The following is a 22490-nucleotide window of genomic DNA, read 5'->3' on the forward strand; positions in this document are numbered from 1 at the left end:
CTACTGGTGACCTGAGACTACGAGTTATTTTGAAAGAGAGTATCAGCTTAAGCTGGTGAATTCATAAGTATTTAAGTGTCATTGTCTTGTTTTGAAAAGTTGTTATGAATGCCATGTAAATCTTTAAATGAAAAAGTTGATATAGGTATGAAAAACCATAGAAAATCCCTTATTTCCTATTAGTATGAGTTGTAGTCTTCTACCAAGACCCGAATGTTTTGTAAGTAAAATGATAGTTTTTCCTTTCTATTGACTAGTTCAAAAAGTACTTAGTCTAACTCCTCGTTTATGTGATTGTATCACAAAATAAAGTAAATAGGAAAAGTACTAATGTAAGTGTTATCCGGAGGTACTAGGGCTAACACGACATCGCGGTAAGCGAAATGAATAACCTAATGAACATCTGAAGATTTTCCAATTTTCCTTTGTAGCAGCAGCAGGGAGGAGGAAGGGTTAGTCCCGTAATTGACTCCTAATATATGTAGTAACCGTAGGCATCCGTAGATGTTCATCACCCACTGGTGCTAACAGCTGGGTTCCGGAATGGTTATGCCCTTCTTTCTGAAAGCATCAAGTCAAAAGAAATAGAAACACTTGTGTCATGTATATTCAAAAAGAAACAACAACTTAATTTTCTTGAAACAAAATGCAGGATTTTTTGGGTGATGATTTTTGGTAAATAACGGATTTGGACCTGGAAATCATAAATCATCAGAAGGGAATGTGAAAGAATCTTTGAGATCAATCGATCCTAGACTCGTAAATATCCGTTCCAAAGGTACGTCTTCCATATATTTCCATTGTTAAATGTTAAACTATTCACTTTCTTACATCATCATCATAAAAGTAAGTTATTGAATTTATCTTGATTTGTACAGTTGTGGACTCGTTTGAGTTGATTTATCAGGATTATGTTTTGGTATCTGGTCCACTAGGGGATACTTCATCTGTAGCAAGTGTTAGTAAAGTGAGCCAAAAACCATCTAAATCAGGAAGCCCACCTGTACATTCTAGGGTGAACATTCATTCAACACCTAGTGTACCTTTGCCCATCATTGGTGGGACCTGTAGTAAAATCCGGTTGACCGGGAGCTTTGAAAGTCAATGCTATGCACCCTCTGGAACATCTCATGGATCAGTTGATATAGTTGATGCTTTAGAACAACCATCAATTGACAACATGGCAATAATCAAGTTATTGCTATCTCTGACTTGGTCAACGAGAAGGTGTGTCGGAAAACATTTTATACTTTAAATCCTACTTTGATGCTTTCTGTAAATTAGTTTACTTTTTGTTTCTGATTGTTTTATTTTGGTATGTGAAGATGAAAAGCAAGCTATGGATCACAACTTGTGTCACACCCCAAAACCAAGAACGGCAGAAACGTTCCGGGGTGGAGGACGTCATGTACAGTATCACAACGGTGTAAAGTAGTAAATAAGCAACAACATCATCCATTGCATTATAAGTAAAGTTTTAATACATGTGTGTTCTTTCATTGTAATAAGACACCAAAAATATACAATCAAAATAAAAGACGAGAATTGTCTGTGCTCCGTCTTCTCAAAAACATGGCCATCGTACCTGTCTACTGGTGACCTGAGACTACAAGTTATTTTGAAAGAGAGTATCAGCTTAAGCTGGTGAATTCATAAGTATTTAAGTGTCATTGTCTTGTTTTGAAAAGTTGTTATGAATGCCATGTAAATCTTTAAATGAAAACGTTGATATAGGTATGAAAAACCATAGAAAATCCCTTATTTCCTATTAGTATGAGTTGTAGTCTTCTACCAAGACCCGAATGTTTTGTAAGTAAAATGATAGTTTTTCCTTTCTATTGACTAGTTCTAAAAGTACTTAGTCTAACTCCTCGTTTATGTGATTGTATCACAAAATAAAGTAAATAGGAAAAGTACTAATGTAAGTGTTATCCGGAGGTACTAGGGCTAACACGACATCGCGGTAAGCGAAATGAATAACCTAATGAACATCTGAAGATTTTCCAATTGTCCTTTGTAGCAGCAGCAGGGAGGAGGAAGGGTTAGTCCCGTAATTGACTCCTAATATATGTAGTAACCGTAGGCATCCGTAGATGTTCATCACCCATTGGTGCTAACAGCTGGGTTCCGGAATGGTTATGCCCTTCTTTCTGAAAGCATCAAGTCAAAAGAAATAGAAACACTTGTGTCATGTATATTCAAAAAGAAACAACAACTTAATTTTCTTGAAACAAAATGCAGGATTTTTTGGGTGATGATTTTTGGTAAATAACGGATTTGGACCTGGAAATCGTAAATCATCAGAAGGGAATGTGAAAGAATCTTTGAGATCAATCGATCCCAGACTCATAAATATCCGTTCCAAAGGTACGTTTTCCATATATTTCCATTGTTAAATGTTAAACTATTCACTTTCTTACATCATCATCATAAAAGTAAGTTATTGAATTTATTTTGATTTGTATAGTTGTGGACTCGTTTGAGTTGATTGATCAGGATTATGTTTTGGTATCTGGTCCACTAGGGGATACTTCATCTGTAGCAAGTGTTAGTAAAGTGAGCCAAAAACCATCTAAATCAGGAAGCCCACCTGTACATTCTAGGGTGAACATTCATTCAACACCTAGTGTACCTTTGCCCATCATTGGTGGGACCTGTAGTAAAATCCGGTTGACCGGGAGCTTTGAAAGTCAATGTTATGCACCCTCTGGAACATTTCATGGATCGGTTGATATAGTTGATGCTTTAGAACAACCATCAATTGACAGCATGGCAATAATCAAGTCATTGCTATCTCTGACTTGGTCAACGAGAAGGTGTGTCGGAAAACATTTTATACTTTAAATGCTACTTTGATGCTTTCTGTAAATTAGTTTACTTTTTGTTTCTGATTGTTTTATTTTGGTATGTGAAGATGAAAAGCAAGCTATGGATCACAACTTGTGTCACACCCCAAAACCAAGAACGGCAGAAACGTTCCGGGGTGGAGGACGTCATGTACAGTATCACAACGGTGTAAAGTAGTAAATAAGCAACAACATCATCCATTGCATTATAAGTAAAGTTTTAATACATGTGTTTTCTTTCATTGTAATAAGACACCAAAAATATACAGTCAAAATAAAAGATGAGACTTGTCTGTGCTCCGTCTTCTCAAAAACCTCGCCATCGTACCTGTCTACTGGTGAGCTAAGAATACAAGACATTAATTAAATAAAGGGGACTAGAATTGTCAATTGTGTGATAGTTTAATATTGGGCTAATGGACTCCATAGAGGATGGAGTGGACGAATTCTATGGGAAAACCCATGAGAAATCGTCCAAGGCCTCTAAGGAGGGAGTCCATGGGTTGCTTATGGCCTAAGCATTCAAATTAGGGTTTCCTTGTTAGATAACCCTAATAGCCTCACTATTTAAGGACCCCTAGGGCACCAAAAACGTGGTGAACTGGTTCCTTAGGGTTTCTACACGTTTTGGGCAGCCTCCTCTCTCCACATTCTTCATCCTCTTGCTCTTGGTGTTTGTGAGCCATTAGAGGAGTGACAATTGTGACTCTAATCTTTCTAAAGCCATTACAAGGAGGATTTGAGATTGTTATTGCTACATAACAATCAAGGTAAGATCTAAACCCCATTCTTATGTTAATATGATTAATTGTATGCTAGAACTAGGGTTCAAAGTTTTGGATGAATGCATCTACAATAGAGAAACCTAGATCCAATCATTAGGGTTTGCATGAGCACATAGGATGTTCTTATGGCCAAAACCCATCAGTGGTATCGGAACCATGATTGGTTTCTATTGTATTGATGCCTAGTATATTCATTCTTGCTATAAAATCGAATTTTTGGCCATCTGCCTGACAAACTCGTCGAGTCCATAAGGGGACTCGGCGAGTTTAGCTGTCAGACAGGCGGATTTTCGGGATTTTTACTGATTTTGACTTAGGATAATTGTCATAATTGTTTAAAATTAAAGAAATACGAATTTTATTGATTCCTTATGATTATCTTTGTCAAAATAAAAGATTTTGATCATCTAGTTAGATAATTGTTACCTTATTTGAGAAATGTTAAATTATTTGAATTATTTGATCATTATTTTGCAAGAATTTGAACTAGATCTAATTAGATAACCACCAATTAATTGTTAATTGTCTTATTTGAATTATGTGATCTAGAATATTCTTGATAAAGTTTGGAAAAGATTCAAAATCCCTGTAGGTTTTATAGTTTAAATTTGAACTCAAAAGTTTTGTTTTTGAAATTTAAATAAGTTAAACCCTAATGTTTTGAAATGTTTCAAAACTTGCCCTCAAGTTTTGGAGTTTAAAAGTTGATTAAAAGTTTAATTTAGAAATGTTAAATTCTAAAACCCTAGCATTGTTTTAAAAAGTTCAAATCACACCCTTATGGTTTTATTAATTAATTAAAGTGTATAATTAAAAGAGATTTAATAAACCCATAAAGTTTTGGTTTACATTTAATCAAATTAAAAGTGTAATTTATTAAATTAGACCACCTAGTATTTTAAAAGTGTAAAATATACCCTATACTATATATAACATTAAAAGTCTAGTATTATATATGTATGAGTAAAAGTCAGTCTTACCGTTAGTAGGCCTCATTCACGAAGTTGGTCTATAACGGGGTTTTAAGGATATTGCCTATAAAATGGCGACTGAATGGGTATCCACTCTTACCCACCGCACTTTTGACTAGTGGAGGGTCGTTAGCCGAATGGGTAGAATAGGATAGAAACCTTCCATTATAAGTATAATGAAGTACAAAGTAACTAAATTCTTTTAAAAAATTCCCAAATCTTAGTTACTTTAGGCAAAAGTGAATTGATGCAATTCCATGAAATTACACTTTGTGCCCTTGCGAAGATGTTAGTGGAGCGTGTGTGGTTAACCGGCACACTAAATGGTTCTAAGCAAAGGTAGCAAAGGGTGACTCATTGTTTGTCATAGTTCGGTGGAGCGTATGTGGTTAACCGGCACATCAAATAGGTGACTGTAACATTGGGGGCACCATGTAAGTTTGCATGGTTATTCACACCCTGTTTTGTGATCCTCAGCATCCCAGTCACAAATCGAGGGGCATATCAAGATTTAAACATGCCATTGAAAAGTTCAATGAATCTCAAAGGATCTAGGAGTTTTCAATACATTTAAAACTTAATCTATTTTCCGTTTTTCATGGTGGAAAATTAGTGAATCGTCATTCACTTACCTTCAAATGTTCTACAAATTGGGTTACGGGATCCCTCTCCCAAGTTGTGGAATATTCTGTTGTGTCCAAGCCTTAGTATCTCATTTGGGTGATTTACTAAGGACTCAATCAATCAACTAACTTGAATTTATTTTCTCCCATTTTGTAGATGTCTAGTTGTCACAATTATGGTCTTCCCAAGTCCCGTGGAACAAGCCTTCCACATGAGGATGATATTCCATGATTCGATCGAGGAACACGAGATGATGCTTCACTTCCTCCTCCTCCTCCTTTTATTCTCCCTAGCCCACAAGTTCAAAGGCTTGAAAAGTTCAAGCTCACTCAAGCCCTTTTGGCAAGTAAACATGAAGAAGGAAAGTCAGTGTGTGCACTCGTCCTAGAGATGAAGTCACACATTGATAGGTTAAGAATGTTGGGATCCGTTGTCTGTGAGGAGCTGGCTGTTGATTGGGTTCTTCAGTTGCTTCCTGACTCATATAGTGAGTTCGTAAGAGAGTACTATATGATGAACCACGACGTGACCCTTATCGATCTAATCTATATGCTTATTGCCGCTGAATCAGCAATGATTTGGCGCACTGAAAAAGCAAAGTTGATTGGTGGATCTGCCTTCCCGACCTCTATGGATATAGGCAATGGCAACGAAAGGCATGCCATGGTCGAAAAGTTTGATCATAAGAGAAAGGAAAGTTCTGAAGTAGTTCCATGTGTTGTTCCAAAAGAGTCAATTTGCTTTTATTTCCAAGAGAAGGGGCATTGGAGACGAAGCTGCCCAGTTTACCTGAGAGATCTAAGAGATGGGAGAGTCAATACATATGGCTCTGCTTCAGGTAACATCCGTTAACTAACTCTTTTAAGTTCCCATTCTAGATTCTTAATACATGATGTGATAAGATTACATTTGATGTTTTGTAGGATCGAAGAAAAGAAATGAAGCTTAAGGGAAGAAGTGAGCTAAATCTAATCGTGAAGAAATGGATTTTGATCGCATTACTTGAATATTGGATTCTTGAGCTACTACTTGGAATTAGAATAGATTGCTAAGAAATATCTATTAACATAGTTTTTCAATTGCATTGTAAGGACAATTTTTTCCGCAATAAAATAAATTTTGATTTTATATTATTTATTTATCCTTGCAATGTCATGTATGAAAAATTGATGTTGGAATGTTTCTATTATTAGCAATAATGGATTTGATTCTTAATTATGTTATTTGTGGAAATGTCGAGAATTTACCAAATAGGAAGAGTTTCTCATCGCCCAAGTTTCAAGTGGACAGAAACTTGGAATCATGCAACAAGTATTGTATGATGAATGAAAAACTTTCACATTTGGGAAATTTAGACTAATTCTTTGACAAAGTGTCAATTGAAGGACTAGGAGATTGAGTACACTAGGTCGTACGTTGATCAAGTCTACCACAAGAGTGACAAAGTTATTCATCATGATTCACTAAAGTTTAGTGAATATGATTATACTTATAAGATTGAGTATAATTCTAAATTGATTGAAATAGTTTCAATCACTAGCAGAACGAATAAAAAGAATCAACTAGGCAGAAAGATAAAAGTTTCTTTATTCTAAGAAGATGGGAGAGTACCTTTTATTATGTTTTATGATATGTCTTAATGATTGAGAACCATATCTCAATTGATCCTCTAAGTGAGTCTTAGTGCAATTATATGTCTAAGAAGAGGAATCGAGAATTGAAGAAATGGTTAAATCAAGAAGTCAATCATACTTCGTTCCGAAACCAAGTCTTAGAGTTAAAGATTGTGACATTGAGTGACAAGTATAAAGAAGGTTTATAACATTCATCAAATGTAGAATTTGGAAAAAGGTTTTCTTATTCTTGCACATTTGAAATTGGTAAGTTGTGATGTCTTGGATAAGACAAAGACCAACGAGGACCAATTTGTGAAATGTTTTGTCTTGATAAAACTGCACTAACTCTTGAATATTCATTTGTAAAGAAATGTTTCTTAACAAAAGAATCTTATATAGCAAGGAGTCAGTGGGAGTCTTATTGGTCTTGAAAAGTTTAAAGAACAAATCAAGAATAATCCTAGCACACGACTTGAGGTTTACAACCTATCGTGTTGACACTATTTTGTTTATGTGCCATTCCAATTGAGTTAATTATGCATATGAGTTCTATGAGTTCTCATTTGAACGTATAAAAGGCAAGCGCCTTGATCAATGAAAAGTACATTGATAGGAAAGGGTGAGCTGCTTAACTACTTGGAAGACATGGTGGGCACTAGTGTTTCCATAAGGCAAGAAATCAAAATTGAGAAAGTTCAGTCCATATGAGTTTGGATTTGTCGCAAACTTTGGTTTTGAAAAATTCACATGGATAGGAACACATACACCATTAAAATCTAAGTGTCATAAGATTACTTCCTTCATGAAAATGATTGTGAGGAAATGCTTTCACTAAGAGAGATTTTAAGAAGATAGTGATTGTAAAATTGTATTCTCGAATTCAATTATTGTTACGGTATCCCTTTCAATAATTCGAATTGTGAGATTTGGCAATTAGTCTGAAGTGTTCAGACACACATATGAGCTATCTAAGGAAAAGGTGTATAAGTTTAAGAAGCTTAGATAAAGGCTTATCGAAGCATCTGGTATTAGAAATCTGAAAGTTCAGCTTATTTCTGAATACATGTCAAAGCTAGTGGGAGCATAAGTGTTATGCTTATAATAATCATCATGATAGTGGGAGCATAAATGTTATGCTTGTATGATTATTAAGGCAAGTATTGAAAGTTAGCAATATTAATTATACAAAACAAGAGTTATACTTTGCAAAGTCGTAAGAGTTGAAAAGTTGTTTTGCTATAATTAAGGGAGAGAATATTATGCTTCATTTCGAATCTAAAGGCTTAGATTGGGGAATGTTAATAAATTTAGTGAAGGATACATAGTGCGTTCTCAAAATTTCGATTATGATTATGGCATCCCTCTTCATAGTTCGAATTGTGAGAATGTGACACATGAAATAGTATAGCAGAAGATTGATAAAGTATTGTATCTTTATGTAAGACATTATGCATCGTGTCCCATACGCTTCGGGTAAAGGATCGATTGCAGATGCTACAATATTTGACCATTCTAAAATTTTCCAAATGTCTAGCGCATTAAGAGGGAAAAAGGACAAGAATCATTTTTTGACTAAGATAATTAAACAACTATCAAAGGACGATCCAAAGCTCGCTAAGGATTTGTCTCTTGTGAATAGTTGGGAGTATGGTATTGGATGGAGCATATCGACATTATTATGAATAGATAAGATTCTATTAAGAATGAGTTGTCATATGGCAAATATGGAAATGTTTCCATATTGGGAGTTGGATATTGAGAATCTATGTCTAGATTAGAAACTTTTATGCATGAAGGATGTTCAAAGGAATGTACTTTGAGTGAGAGACATCATATCTATAGAATTGTTTCTGATAGAGATTGGCCAAGTCTTGATGATTTTGAGCTGTGACTTTACGAAAGGTTCATTGCATAAAATGTTAGAATCTAGCATATTCTATAAGTGGCAAGAATTTGATATTCTTACACTTGTGATAAGGATTGGGAGTTGTGAAATGAGTATGATTGGAAATGTGTTCATTTGATCTATTTCACAAAGTAAGGACCGTAGGTTAACATTGTGTGCATGCTGAGGGCATGGGACAAGTGTAGTAATAATTCAAGTAATAAGTTGATTACCCGAAACAACAAATAATGAGTAATCAATATGGTCATTAAATAAAATGTTTTATTTATACCTAGAGTTTGGGGCCATATGGGATTAGTATTATTCTTGTGTTTCACTTTGCATGTTTTGACTTCCTGAATAATTTAATTGGTTTAAAACAATCAAATTATTCGAACGGACCATAGTCGTTCATATGTTGAAAGTAGGTATGAATGAAGACTGTCGTGAATTGGTGTGTGGATTGTCTAAAGTGTATTAGACATAAGCAAATGTTTGCTGCAACGTTCATGAGTGCTTATGAATATGATTTGAGCATTGGATTAAACCCACGCTCACAAGAATCACTTCATTTTTTTATCACAAGTGTTTGTGAGTCGATAATATTGTATATTCTTGAAACCGAGATGTGCGAGTTATATCTTGCGAGTCGGTTGCACATTGATAATATGTAAACGCACCAGTAACTTGGTGTTATAAAACATATTGTTGTGTGTGATTCGGTGAGTGAGTGCAAGCAAGCATTGAATCAAAGTTTATCCGTTCCTTTTATCCAAAGTAGGATAAAAGCGTCATTAGAATATGACACATTATTCCATTGTAACTTATGATGATAGGTCATTAGAATATGACACATCGTTCCATTGTAGAAATAGAAAGAAAAAAAAAAAAAAAAAAAAAAAAAACTTATCTTAAGTTCGTACCCAACAAGGATCGGTATTGTGACTTGAAGGTCATAATTTGGAGTCTAACGTGAGATAGGAAGCAAGTGCAAGATCGAGCACCGCCTGCAGTCAAGGAATCCACGAGTTAGATACTTGTTCGAAGCAACATAGAAGTTACGATTATTACCTAGGATAAAGATATAACGTACGGAGTCATTATACATCCCTGTTTCGTTGATAATTTCGGGACGCAATCATCCTAAGAGGGAGATAATTGTAACGCCCGTAGATCCGGGCTAGTCAATTTAGAGATAATAGGGGTCGAAAACGACTTTTAGACAAAATATTATTTAGAATAAATAATCTTAACCAAGTTGTAGAATATGTCTCAAGGGTTCCATACATATAAAGAACGCCGAAATTCGAGTTATAACGAAGAAGTTATGGCCCGTCGAAGTTTTACGGCAAAACCGGCACGACATCGGGAGATGTAAATAGTGAAATTACGATAGAGGACTTTTAGCCTTAGTGATCTAAACTAAAGTTTTATTATACATTAAACCAAGAACATCCATAAAAAGAACGTCCAAATCTGACTTCGTATGAGGAAGTTATGATTTTTCGAAGTTTCAGCTTAGCAGTGCACGGCCCGAAACTCGAATTTTATTTCAAGCGGTTTTTGGACTACACGACCTAAAGGAGAGTTGAAGATATCATTAATAGGAACTCAACGGTAAAAAGACAAACGAAAATGGAGTCCGTATGAAGGAGTTACGAATTCTCTGTGGTCATTTAACAGTCTAATCTCCTCCTACGGTTAAATTTAATATTGGTCGAGAATTAGCTGACAGAGTCTAAATGAAAGTTGTAGATCTTGTTTTTACCTATGCGTGGAAAAAAATAACGTCAAAAACAGAGCTCATATGCGAAAGTTACGGGGTTTAGAAGTCGAAAAGGGGTGACGTGGCTGAATATGGGCCAAGGCTTTCTCCCCAAGAAAAGCCATCTGGTGATGACATGTGGCACCGACTCAGCGAGTCCGTGAACCGACTCCGCGATTCTGTCAGGATTTCACCCTATAAATAGAGGTGTCGGGTTCCTCCATTTCCTACACCTTTCCCCACTTCTTTCTCTCTCTAAACTCTCTCTTTAAACTGCCCCCCCCCCCCCCCAAACCTCATAAAAAGCCTAGGAAACATCCCTAGCACCCGAAGGAAGCCCCGAGGCTCCTGGAGTCCCGAGAAAAGAGCCTTTCGGCTCAGGAACGTTGCTCCAACGAAGCCCGGTTTTCGAGAAAACCCGCAGTAAGTGAGCTACGTCTAACCTATCTTTAGTATAGCTTATGTTTTAATATAGTAATGTTATTAGGACCTTATAATAAGTACTTGGGCTATTATTATGGGTTATATAAGTATTGTTTAACGCTTATATAATAGTAATAATAGCTAGACTATTAATTAGTCTCGGTGAATATTAAACTAAACCCTAGTGGTAAGGATACTAGGTTTGGTCGAAGGAAATTATTTTGAGATAACGAAGTGTTGTCTGAGTATCCAGTCACCACCTTTTCAAGTGAGTGCATAGTTCCTTTCATCTTACACATAGATATGAAGTATTAATTATAAATTACATGCTATGTGTGCATATTATCTGTATACTTGTTGTCTATGCTAGTGAAAGATTTTTATACATGTTTTAAATGATTTAAACTGTATAAGTATTTTATATCTACAATATGTTGGGTAAAACATGGGTAGATGAAATATGAGTTGAATGATGAGATGATGGTTGATATAGACCATGAGGTGAGCGTGAGAGGTGGACGATGTGAGAAGCCTTTTTCCCAAATGATGGCCCCGTCATTCAGCAAAGTATGGATGACAACCACAGACTATTCTAGATAGTCCAATGGAACACTAGCAGGCTCGCAACCTGTAGAGAAATGAGATAAACCTGGCAGCTGCGCCCAAAGGACAATATTGGCAGATGCGCCTCGTAGAGAATGTCACAATTTTGGCAGCTGCGCCTAAGTGACAGAACTAACAGCTGTGCTTGACAGATGTGTCATTGACAACGATGGAATTCGTACCTATTCCTTAGGATAACCCTTAGGAATGAATGAACAAGAAATAGTTGATTCTTAGGGTAGATCCTTAACACCCCATTCCCGAGTTCAACTTAATGAGAGAAAGGAAAGGAAATGGGTGGAAATGAGAAGAAAATAAAAGAAATTGGTGTTCCCGAGTTTCACTAAAGGAGGTAAGTGGAAGGAACTGGAGGGAAATGGGAGAATCACTTTCCCTCCTAACTTTCCTTCCGATTTGGGAGGATTTGGAAAGAAAGAACAAAATGATTCATTTTCCTTCCATTTCCCTCCAACTCGGGAACACAAAAGAAAATTTTGTTTTCTTTTCCTTTCTCTTCTTTTCTCTCATGACTTTCTTTTCTTTTGCTAAACTCGGGAACGAGGCATAAGAGTAAAGAAGATAATGGGGATGGGTAATTGGGTTTAATTGCTTGATTATTTAAACATAATAATTATATTATTGTGGGTTGAAACCCCTATGTACTCACCAGGTTTCCCAACCTGACCCACTCAGTTTATTTATATCACAGGTTTCGATATGAAGTTACATTACACTGAGAGATTAAGAAGATATAAATCACTAGTGTAAATGAATGTAAGTTTTGTTTATGCTTATGTTTCTGTATTGACGATGACATCCCAATGTTTTAAAATGAATAGAAATACTTTTCTTCGGAAATGCTTTGATAACGTTTTTATCATGTTTTACTAGGAACAAATTCCGCAACATTTTTATTAAAAGAGATACTCTGATTTTCATAAAGCATAAACAAAAATCAATCTTTTCTGGCCGTGAAAATGGGAATGTCACATTAAGTCACTGAGAAGAAGTAGATTTGGAAGTATGAGCCTTGAGATGTAAGGATTAAGATCTTAATGAGAGAAATGGCATTCTGCTAGTGACCACAACATGCCCAATGGATAGCCACGTCATGGTGAAGTTTTGATTCGCGACTATTCTGTCCTTGCAGTCCCATAACGTGGCCAATGAGGGTCCACGATGTGGCGATATCATTCATTTTGACTGTTTTACCGTTGCGTTCCCATGACGTGCCCAAGTAAGGCCCACGACATGGCATTGACTTTGACTAGGTTGATCGTTGACCTTTGTGGACCTTTAACCACTGAATTTTGACCAGTTTGACCAAAATTGGGTCAAACTTGGAGGATTTGGGTTGCTGATTATGGAATGACCGTTATTGGTGTTAGACTGTTCGTGGCAATAATCAGGGAGAAGAGTGAGAGTATTGGTGTGCTTCTCCGATTATTCAGTTCAGGTAAGTTCTCTCACTACGCTACGTATGATATTGTATATCCTTTGTATGTTAGGATAGTGGTATTAGGAAAGTATGGGTATGCTAGTGGACTAGGACCACTACTTGTTATGTATGTGCAGTTTGGGGCGCTTTGTATCACGGTATGATAGAGTGGTGGATCCTTTCATGTTGATTGTATGATATTGTTAGGTGTCATGAATGATTAGGATAAGAGTAATAGTTATATGTGATTAAGTTAGATAGCCTGAGAACTCTTGGTCTAAAGCCTTATTGCAATGTTCTTGTCTAATTGTTTGCTTTCGGGTTGATCATCTGTTCAACTGTCTATCCAACATCTAATTACTTAGGACTTTATATCTTGAATGGAGGACCAAGATACTTCCCCTGTCAATTACAATTGGGTTGGGCCGATATGTATGTTAGGTGAGGCCTGCTATGGATGTTGGGCAAATAAATTTGGGTGAGACCCGCTATGTAGGTTGGGCGAGGCCTGTTGGGTGTGACCCGTTAGGCACGTTTAGGCATGGCCCGTTAGATATGGTATATGGATAGGTGTTTTGGTTGTTAGGCGTTAGAGTCGAGGCTTTATGTAGATGCATTGTATGTATGGTGGATTATGTGGTATACTGGGGAACTTACTAAGTTTTATGCTTACAGTTGTGGATTAAATGTTTTTGCAGGTTGTTCGTGAGGATAGCTCAACGGGACTCTACACACACATCGAAGATATTTGTTTCCGTAGTATTGTATTTAACTCTGTTAACAACATGGTTTTCAGCAAATAAATATCGTTTAATGATTTCAAAGTATAAGGTTTTAATTAGTTAGTTTATTTTAAATTGAAAAATCTCTTTGTAATTTTTGGGACGTTACAAGTTGGTATCTGAGCTTTGGTTTGAGGGATTCGGATACGCCTTACGGTGTGTTTGAACACAAACTAAGAACTGAGAGATTTTCTAAATAAACTTTTGAAAAAAGAATGCTTTTATTCAAGAAAACGATTTTGTAAAGGGACTTTATACTAATTAGAGGATGTGATGAGTACAGTTAATCGGAGCTCAGGAAGTAGAAAATTCTCAATATGCTATGAATTGCTTTCCATGCTAGATTATAAACCAAGAGTCTGTTCAGGGAATTGCATGTCAAAATTGCATGATTCGTATGTGATGCCTCGTATGTGTTATTGAAGGTGAGTTCAAGTGTATATATTGTTAGGAAAATGCAAGTTGCTTCTCCAAAGTGTATATATAGTTAGGAAAAAGTAAACTATATTATTTTGTGACAAGATCCAACCAAACGAATGAGGAATACAAATTACAAAACATCCTACCCAAACACAGCACATAGAGTTTCCTACCGAAATAGTAGCAAAACATAAACCACAAACATCAAAACAAAATCCGTGAAAGAAAAACCAATTTTATAGAGTTCAATGATGTTAAAATAAATTACAAAGAAAGAGAAATGAACGGTGCTTGAATAAACTTGAAGATTAAATTCAAAAACATGTTCTTGAACGGTTGGCAAAAATCAACATGTAGGGAAAGAAAGTGAAACGTACCTTTGTATTCAACAATGAAGAAATCAAAAAGAATATGCAGGGACGAATTGTAGAGGACAACATGGGTTTTTCAAACAATTCATGTGTAAATGCTTATTGCACACGGTTTTTCAAACAATTCTTGAGCAATAACATGTGAATTTGAGTAATTCTTACTTTATTTGCGTATGATCAAAAACGTTAAAAAGAGAAGTGAATTTACACACACAGACAAAAAAAAAAAACATTGTTGTTACTAAAGGAAATCAGAAGTTGACGGAAATGTGTCCAACTAATGTTGATGATGGGTTCAAAATGTGTTATATTTCAAGAAATCAACACCAAGAAGATAATTTGTGGCGTACAAGAATAAAAATATGTATTTCAACAATTATATAATATCATTGTGGCATAAGAAACTAATGATTCAAACATTGCATCCAAAACTGCAGCTTGAACTTGTTTATCATTGTGGGCATAATAAACAAACCCTAATTCAAACATCCCAAAAACCCAGATGAACAAAAGAAAACAAAAAGTCTCATAACCATTGTTCCTTTCTGATGCAAACTGTTACCCATATGAACAAAAAGCGTCGATTCCATTGCCATCTAATCTGTTATTAATCCCGCCTAACACAAAGAAACAAGAATCAAATTCAGAAATAATTATTAAAGCAAAGCAAAACTTTAAAATATTTAGATACCTTTTTACAATCCTCACGAAAATCTCGAACCAGCTCTTCTTTTGTCCATACTTTAGTATCTGGACCATTCAAATCTCGGCCAATCTCCGTTATGCTAGCACAAGCAGTTGCAGCTTGATCAATGTAGCTACAGCCAATATAAAAACATAAACTATTATCAACTTGAGAGAGAGAGAAAAAAAAAAAAAAAAAAAAACATAAGTTATTAGTATCTCACAGATATAAAAGATGATCAACTTACAAACTCATATTTCTTTTAAGGTCTAGAGACCTGAGCTGGTTGCAGCAATCTTCAAGACAAGTCTAGAAAATAACATACAGGACATTATTATTATTAGCCTAATAAGGAAGCAAAATAAAAATTAACATTATTATATTGTATTAAAAATAAAAATAAAATTGAGAATAGACCTTGACAGCCTTAGCAATAATCTTGCTTATGTCATCTCCAATATACTCCATTCCAGACCCTTTGAATGGAATTTTTGTGCTTACAATGTTAACATAAACGCCAATTTTTTCCTGCTTCTTAAAAATTTTGTATCTTTCCCACCTGAAAATTCCATAACAACAAATTAAAAAATTGCTAGTAAAAGTGAAGATTATATACTCCATTACTTGATTCTCTTCATGGCAGTTGTGGTGACAACATCAGCATCTTGCTCAAACAGCAACGGAACACGGTTTGCAAACCGGAAGATATTTATACCCTACAATTTTCAAACGTGAAAATCTTTTTACTTATTATTATTATTATTATTAATTAGTGTGATTTTACACAAAATCACACACACAGAAACAAACTCACTCAACCCACCTGCTTCAAGACTTTTCCTCCCAGACTAACTCCAGCTTCTACAATGAACGGGTGTCCTTGATATACTTGAGCACTGAAATGTAGCCATTTTTTAATACATTATGAGTGTATTTTTAAGATATGGATGGAATGGATTTTTACCTTTTTGCAGTGTATGTTGCAACCATCTTCGGCTGCAGCACCTTATATATACCCTCGCAAAAGGATTCATCTCCTAAAGGTGCAAGACACTAGAAAGAAGCAGCATTAAGTTATATTTTTATGATCTTAATGGGTGAAGCTCTTAGATAGATATATGTTTAGAGGAGGAAAAAATATCATACATTGCCACTAGGATCATCAAATTTGGTATGTTGAAACAAGTGATGCATGTAAGCAATTTGTAGGAGAGTCAAAGAGTTGACTTGTGTTTCGGAGGTGACATCCGGACCCATTTTTGCTGTATAAATAAAACATCATATCATGATAAAGATTAACTTTTAAAAAACTAAAATTATTTGATACATTATACATACCGATTAATCTTTGAGCTTGATCATTGGAAATGTTAACAAATTCATGCTGAAGAAACTCCAGAAGATTGTGATTTTTAGTTTGAGCAATCATGCGTTGGATGATATGCAGCGAATCCACAGCTGATGGATGGTACTTTGTTTCTACAGGAACCGGAGGCATTTCCTCTATCAATCTTGGATAACTTTTTTCCACCACACCATTTTCACTACAGAAAAACAATCATTAATCAACAAACAAGATGTGAAATTATGTTTTTATAAAAAAATAAGACTCTACTCACTCACTCACTCTAGTGTAACTGCAACAAATCGAAACTTGAACTCTGCATAAGGAGTAATAACTGCCATTTGGCGCATATACTCCAATATCTTCGACTGCATACATAAATCATATACATACATATATATATATATATATATATATATATATATATATATATATGTTAATTTAAGAGATAATTACATTCAACAAAAATGATACATCATTTACATACACCGTATGCTGTCCAGTTTCCCTCAATTACAACTTTGATCTCAGCTCCATGCCAATTCTCCATGCCACCTATCTTTTCATGTAAATGGATATGGGGAGTGTTTCTGATCATCAAAAAAAATTCAATCAAAAGATTATAATATTTAAGTCAAAAAAATAACATTTAAGAACAATACCTATAAATGTCTACATCCAGAATGCAGCGCGTAGCGTAACTTTCATTCTTCATCGATGAGCATATCTCAATAGGTTCTCCTGTACTCATCTTTGACCATATTGATACCTGAAAGACACAAATATACATCATCACCATGACATATAAAAGTTAGATTGAAAGAACCAAACAAATATATTATACCATTTTTGCACCACCAAGTCCGAATTTTCCACGTGTTTGCTTCACCCCATACTTTTTCCTCAATAAAACTGCATCATCTTTATATGTTAGCTGGAAAGAGTAACATGACAATGCTATAGAAAGAAACTTAAACTACAACTTATTGGATAACTAAACCTCGTCCAAACATATTCGGGATAGCATCATGGGGCATTCCTTTTCCATTATCCTACATACAAATTTCAAAATGTATGATAATATATGGGAGTAAATTAAAGATGAAACTAATACAGCAACACAAGGTTTGAAATGGAAAATATTATGTTATCTTCACACCTTACAAGTCACCCTGTAATAACCTGAGGGGCCCTTGATGGGTTTTGCAGCAGTTTTCTTCCCAATTGCTGAATTTTTGCCAAGCCGTTTCTGATAAGATAATAACAAGAAAAATGACTTATGTAAAAGTTTAAATAGAATTTAGTGTTTCAAATCTGTGTATACAAACCTCACTATCCTTTACTGTCTCAACATCGTCATCAATCATGCTTCTATTAATCTCCTCACTGTGATACATACAAAAAACAATATGATAAAAATACAACTATAACACATACTATTATTAACACTTACATTGTTACTTCGACCCTTGGAAGCTCCCCAATGGACTCTGCAGAATCAAGTGCATTTTCAACAAGTTCTCTCACCGTACTCAGAAGCGATTTTCCAGGCTGAAACTCAAATACAACATATAAAACGTTAAATACATAACAACAACTAATTGCCTTTGATGTTTTATAGTATCTCGTAATAGATCACATCAAGTCAAGTTATACTCAATCATTCATAACAAAACATATACGAGATTACGCAATACGTTGTCAAACCCATCAATGTTCTTACTCTCCGCAAAGAACTCAGCAAGAGTCTCCGAAACAACCAAAGGACACTCTGAAAGAACCAAAGGAGACTCTGAAACAACCAAAAGTTGAAATTAAACTACAATCAATACAATACCATCTCCCATCTCCTGGTATCGAGGTTGAACAAGAGAGATACTAACTCTGATTAAGATCATTAGCTTTACGTTTCCGACTTGTTTCGCTCCCTTCGGACTCCATCGGAGAATTCTTCTGATCAGTCAAAATTAGGGTTTTCAAAGAGGGCGCTGTTTTCGTCTCGCTGGAGAGCGAATAAACGACAGTTTTTGTAAAAGAGTATAGGGAATATGACTTATCATGTTATTAACTTTTTGGTATTTCACATTTGTAATTATCCTTTTTTTTTTTTTTACGGAACAAACTTTGTGGAAGTATTCAGATATGATCATTATGACCTGTTATAGCAGGTTAAATCTTAGATGTGAACGCTTTCAACAAGTTTGTTACCTAGATGTGTACAAAAAAAAATAGTTACCCAAATATGAAAAACGAAAAGTAAAAATTAAAATACATGAATGGTCCCTGTGATTTGGGGGAATTTGTGGTTTTGGTCGCTAACTTATTTTTTTTAACTTAAATGGTCCCCTACTGTTTATTTTTGTTGCGTGTTTGGTCACCGTTTTACCTAAAAATACTTTTGTGCCCTTATTAATTTATTTTTTTAATTAATTTTCTTATCTATGTATTTATTTTTTACATATTTAAAAAAAAATTAATAAATCACACATATTTGTATCTCCTCGGATAATCCCTACTATTTATTTTTTAATTAATTTAATTTTTTAACTCGGATGGTCCCTACTATTTAATTTTGTTACGAACTTGATCTCTGTCTTACCTAAAAAGACTATTGTGCCCTTGGTAATTTTTTTTAATTAATTTTCTTGTTTATGTACTTATGCTTTATATGTTTAAGAAAAATTAGTAGACCCCACATATCTGTATCTCATCACCATCCCATCTTTCATCCTTCTCAACTTCTATTTATTTTTCATCTTTAGTGATATCGACGTCTTCATCATCACTTCTTTTTTCGGTCCTTCAACTCCGTCGAATCAGCACCACAACCCACTAAAGATGAAGAGACAGTATGTTATGGTGTTGGTTCGCTAGAGTTGAAGTACCAAAAAAAAAAAGGACGGTGAAGACATCGATGTTACTAAAGATGGAAAAGAAATAGAAGATGGAGAGGAGATACAAATATGTGTGGTCTATTAATTTTTTTGAATATGTAAAAAATAAATACATAGATAAGAATATTAATTAAAAAAATAAATTAATAAGGGCACAATAGTATTTTTAGGTAAGACGGGACCAAACGCGCAACAAAAATAAACAGTAGGCACCATTTAAGTTAAAAAAATAAGTTAGCAACCAAAACCACAAATTCCCCAAACCACAGGGACCATTCATGTAATTTAATTTTTACTTTTCGTTTTGTTCATATTTGGGTAACTATTTTTTTTGTACACATCTAGGTAACAAACTTGTTGAGAGGGTTCACATCTAGGATTTAACCTGCTATAGCAGGTCATAATGGTCATATGTGAACACTTCCAAAAAGTTTGTTACCTACATATGTACAAAAAAAAATAGTTACCCAGATGTGAACATACCGAAAAGTTAATTACCTTGATAAGTCATATTCCCAAGAGGATACTCCAAAAGGGTTTTTTTTTTAATTAAAGTAAAAAGAAAAAACTTGGTTGTGATTTTTTAAAATATCAATTTTCCCTAAATAAATTTATTATCACGGATGGTCACTTGAGCTTCAATTTTGATCGTGTTTGGTCGCACACTCTTATATTAAAAAACTATCATACGCTTTTAAATTTCTTTTATCTTTTCTTTTGTGAGCTATTGATCAGAGGAATTTACACTAATGGTCCCTATGGTTTGAGCTTATGTGTGTTTATTCCCTAACTTCTTTTTAAATAGATATTGGGCTTCTTTCAATTCATCCCTCCATCAATGTGTCGGTGAGTACACCCTCACGTAAAGTTATTCCCCCAAACACTGCCTCGCCCAATTCTCCGATCGTGACTGAACTGATCTATAAAATAAAAAAAAAATAAAAATATATATAAAAAAAAGCGAGGAAAGACCCCTTCGCTGCTCTTTCTGTTTTTTCCCTCGAGCGCCACATCTCCAAATAGATCGTCGTACGGGCCCTATGGCACACTTTAACAATACTACGAGCCACCGTATCTCTTAAATTGTATTGTGTTCCCTCAAATTTGTCACACCCCAAAACCGAGAACGGCGGAAACGTTCTGAGGCGGAGGACGTCATGTAATGTATCACAACAATGTAGAGTAGTAAACAGCAACAACATCATCCATTGCATTAATAGTATAAGTTTCAAGTACATGTGTGTTCTTTCATAATATACAACAATAAAATGAATAATCAGAAAACAAGACGCGTCTGGACTGCTCCGTCTTCACAAAACCTGGTCGTCGTACCTGTCTATTTGCGACCTGAGAATACAAGTTATTTTGAAAGCGAGTATCAGCCAAAAAGCTGGTGAATTCATAAATATTAATGTGTTTTTGATTTGTAAAACTTGTAATGAAAGACTTGATATTGTTCTGAAAGAAAGTTCGTATAAGTGTGGAAATGTTTGTAAGAAATCGAAACCGTTTGGTAAACCCTAGAAATCCCTATGGTTTCTATTAGTATAGATGAAATCTTCTACCAAGACCTAGTTGTTTTGAAAGTAGTCTTTTACCAAGACCCAACTGTTTTGAAAGTAGCCTTCTACCAAGACCCGATTGTTTTGAAAGTAGTCTTCTACCAATACCCGACTGTTTGACAATTATTATTAATATAAGAAGTTGTATCCTTTGGTACTAGTATATTCAAATACGATTCACCTCATTGGTTATGTGGATGAGTCACAAGATAATGGTAATAATATAACTAACTTACGTATTATCCCTTTATACTAGGATAACTAACAGTGTTAACTTTAGGCATCCGTAGATGTACATTTACCTCTGTTGCTAACAGTTGGGTGTAGGAATAGTTAATCCCTTAAAGTATACCTGTAATGGTATCAACCGAAGACATCCGTGGATGTGCATTTACCTCTGTAGCTAATAGAGATTCTATGAATGGTTAATCCCGTAAAGTATCCTTTGGTACTAGGATATAAAGTCCAATCTATTTCGTCGATGATGTGATTGTATCACAAGGTAAAGATAGAAAGGAGAACTATATAACAGTATCTAGACGTATAATATGTAATAGTAATTTGCCATATAATATCTATGTAAAAGTATTCATGTGTAAGTATTCATGTAAAAGTATTCATGTAAAGTATTCATGTAAACGTACTAATGTAAGCGTATCTATGTTAGAGTATCCCTATAAATATATCCATGTAAGAGGAATCTCTGTAAGAGTATCCCTTCATATAGCATGTAGTCTAGACTCATGAATGAACTGACTCTGGTGTAATTTCTTGTAATAGGAATAATGTTTTATATCCATGAAACTATTCCTATAATAGTTTACTAGAATGTAATTGATGAGTGTCCAAGTAGATTTATACACCCTTCATCTCAAGAGCGTCAGAACAGAATTAACTGATGGAACATTTATGACTATATATGTACACATGATATATAACTAATATTTAAACGACCTTCGGACGGATACCCGATATCCCACCAGACCACATCTAAATCGAGGAAAAGGAAATAGGGTGGATAGCCTTCCTAAGTCTTTTAAACATTTCTTATATAACTATACATATAGAGGCATTCAATTTATAATATAAAAGCATAAAAGAAGTTTGGTAAAAAACCGTTGAAAAGTCTAATAAAGAATTTGTGACTTGATGTCAGTTTATAAAACGATTGAAAGTATTTTGTTTGATAAGACAGTTTAAGTACACGGAAAATCACTGTTTGAAAATACCTTTGTAACCGAGTTTGAAAGGAAGCTTACAATGTGTAAGACAGTTTGATAAAGAGCTTTAATCATGTAAAAACGTTTAAGAAAGTCATTTGAAGCAATATGTTTAGTAAAAATTGCTAAACCTGTAGTAAATCTATTTGTATACTAGTTATAAATCCTATATGACACTACAAGAAAACGACCCTTTTACGACGTGCAAACCACGACACTCGGTGATTTATGTTACGCAAAGGAGAGTGACATTAA

At 34.8% G+C, this 22490-nt stretch overlaps 1 protein-coding gene across 3 annotated transcripts; it reads right to left on the minus strand.

Annotated features, from left to right (window-relative positions):
* Positions 1-14867: 14867 nt before the first annotated feature.
* Positions 14868-18604, minus strand: LOC145046306 (DNA topoisomerase 6 subunit B-like). 3 transcript variants are annotated; one of them, XM_078994599.1, is made up of 19 exons: positions 18443-18604; positions 18257-18351; positions 18013-18110; positions 17888-17945; positions 17719-17808; positions 17560-17611; positions 17404-17471; positions 17222-17328; positions 17047-17149; positions 16842-16927; positions 16553-16758; positions 16361-16476; positions 16179-16267; positions 16038-16110; positions 15839-15930; positions 15632-15773; positions 15462-15523; positions 15221-15347; positions 14868-15146 (listed from the first exon to the last, which is right to left on the minus strand). In XM_078994599.1, the coding sequence occupies exons 1-19, from the start codon at positions 18498-18500 to the stop codon at positions 15126-15128; spliced, it is 1743 nt and encodes a 580-aa protein (XP_078850725.1). In that variant the 5' UTR covers positions 18501-18604; the 3' UTR covers positions 14868-15125. The 3 variants fall into 3 exon arrangements, with proteins under 3 accessions (XP_078850725.1, XP_078850719.1, XP_078850729.1); XM_078994593.1 differs by having other exon boundaries at positions 18242-18351; XM_078994603.1 differs by having other exon boundaries at positions 18283-18351; positions 18443-18601.
* Between the last annotated feature and the right edge of the window lie 3886 nt (positions 18605-22490).

This window comes from Lactuca saligna, chromosome 1 (assembly GCF_052625555.1).
Source record: "Lactuca saligna cultivar CGN05327 chromosome 1, ASM5262555v1, whole genome shotgun sequence".
Classification (NCBI taxonomy): domain Eukaryota; kingdom Viridiplantae; phylum Streptophyta; class Magnoliopsida; order Asterales; family Asteraceae; genus Lactuca; species Lactuca saligna.

Bases quoted from the DNA above. Each gene is read 5' to 3' on its own strand.
- LOC145046306 (XM_078994593.1), bottom strand. From the start codon at position 18,500: ATGGAGTCCGAAGGGAGCGAAACAAGTCGGAAACGTAAAGCTAATGAT. The intron at 17,612-17,718 runs GTGTGAAGATAA...ATTTGTATGTAG, and splicing joins ATTACAGGGTGACTTGTAAG to GATAATGGAAAAGGAATGCC. The intron at 16,268-16,360 runs GTATGATATTTT...GCTTCTTTCTAG, and splicing joins TTGATGATCCTAGTGGCAAT to TGTCTTGCACCTTTAGGAGA.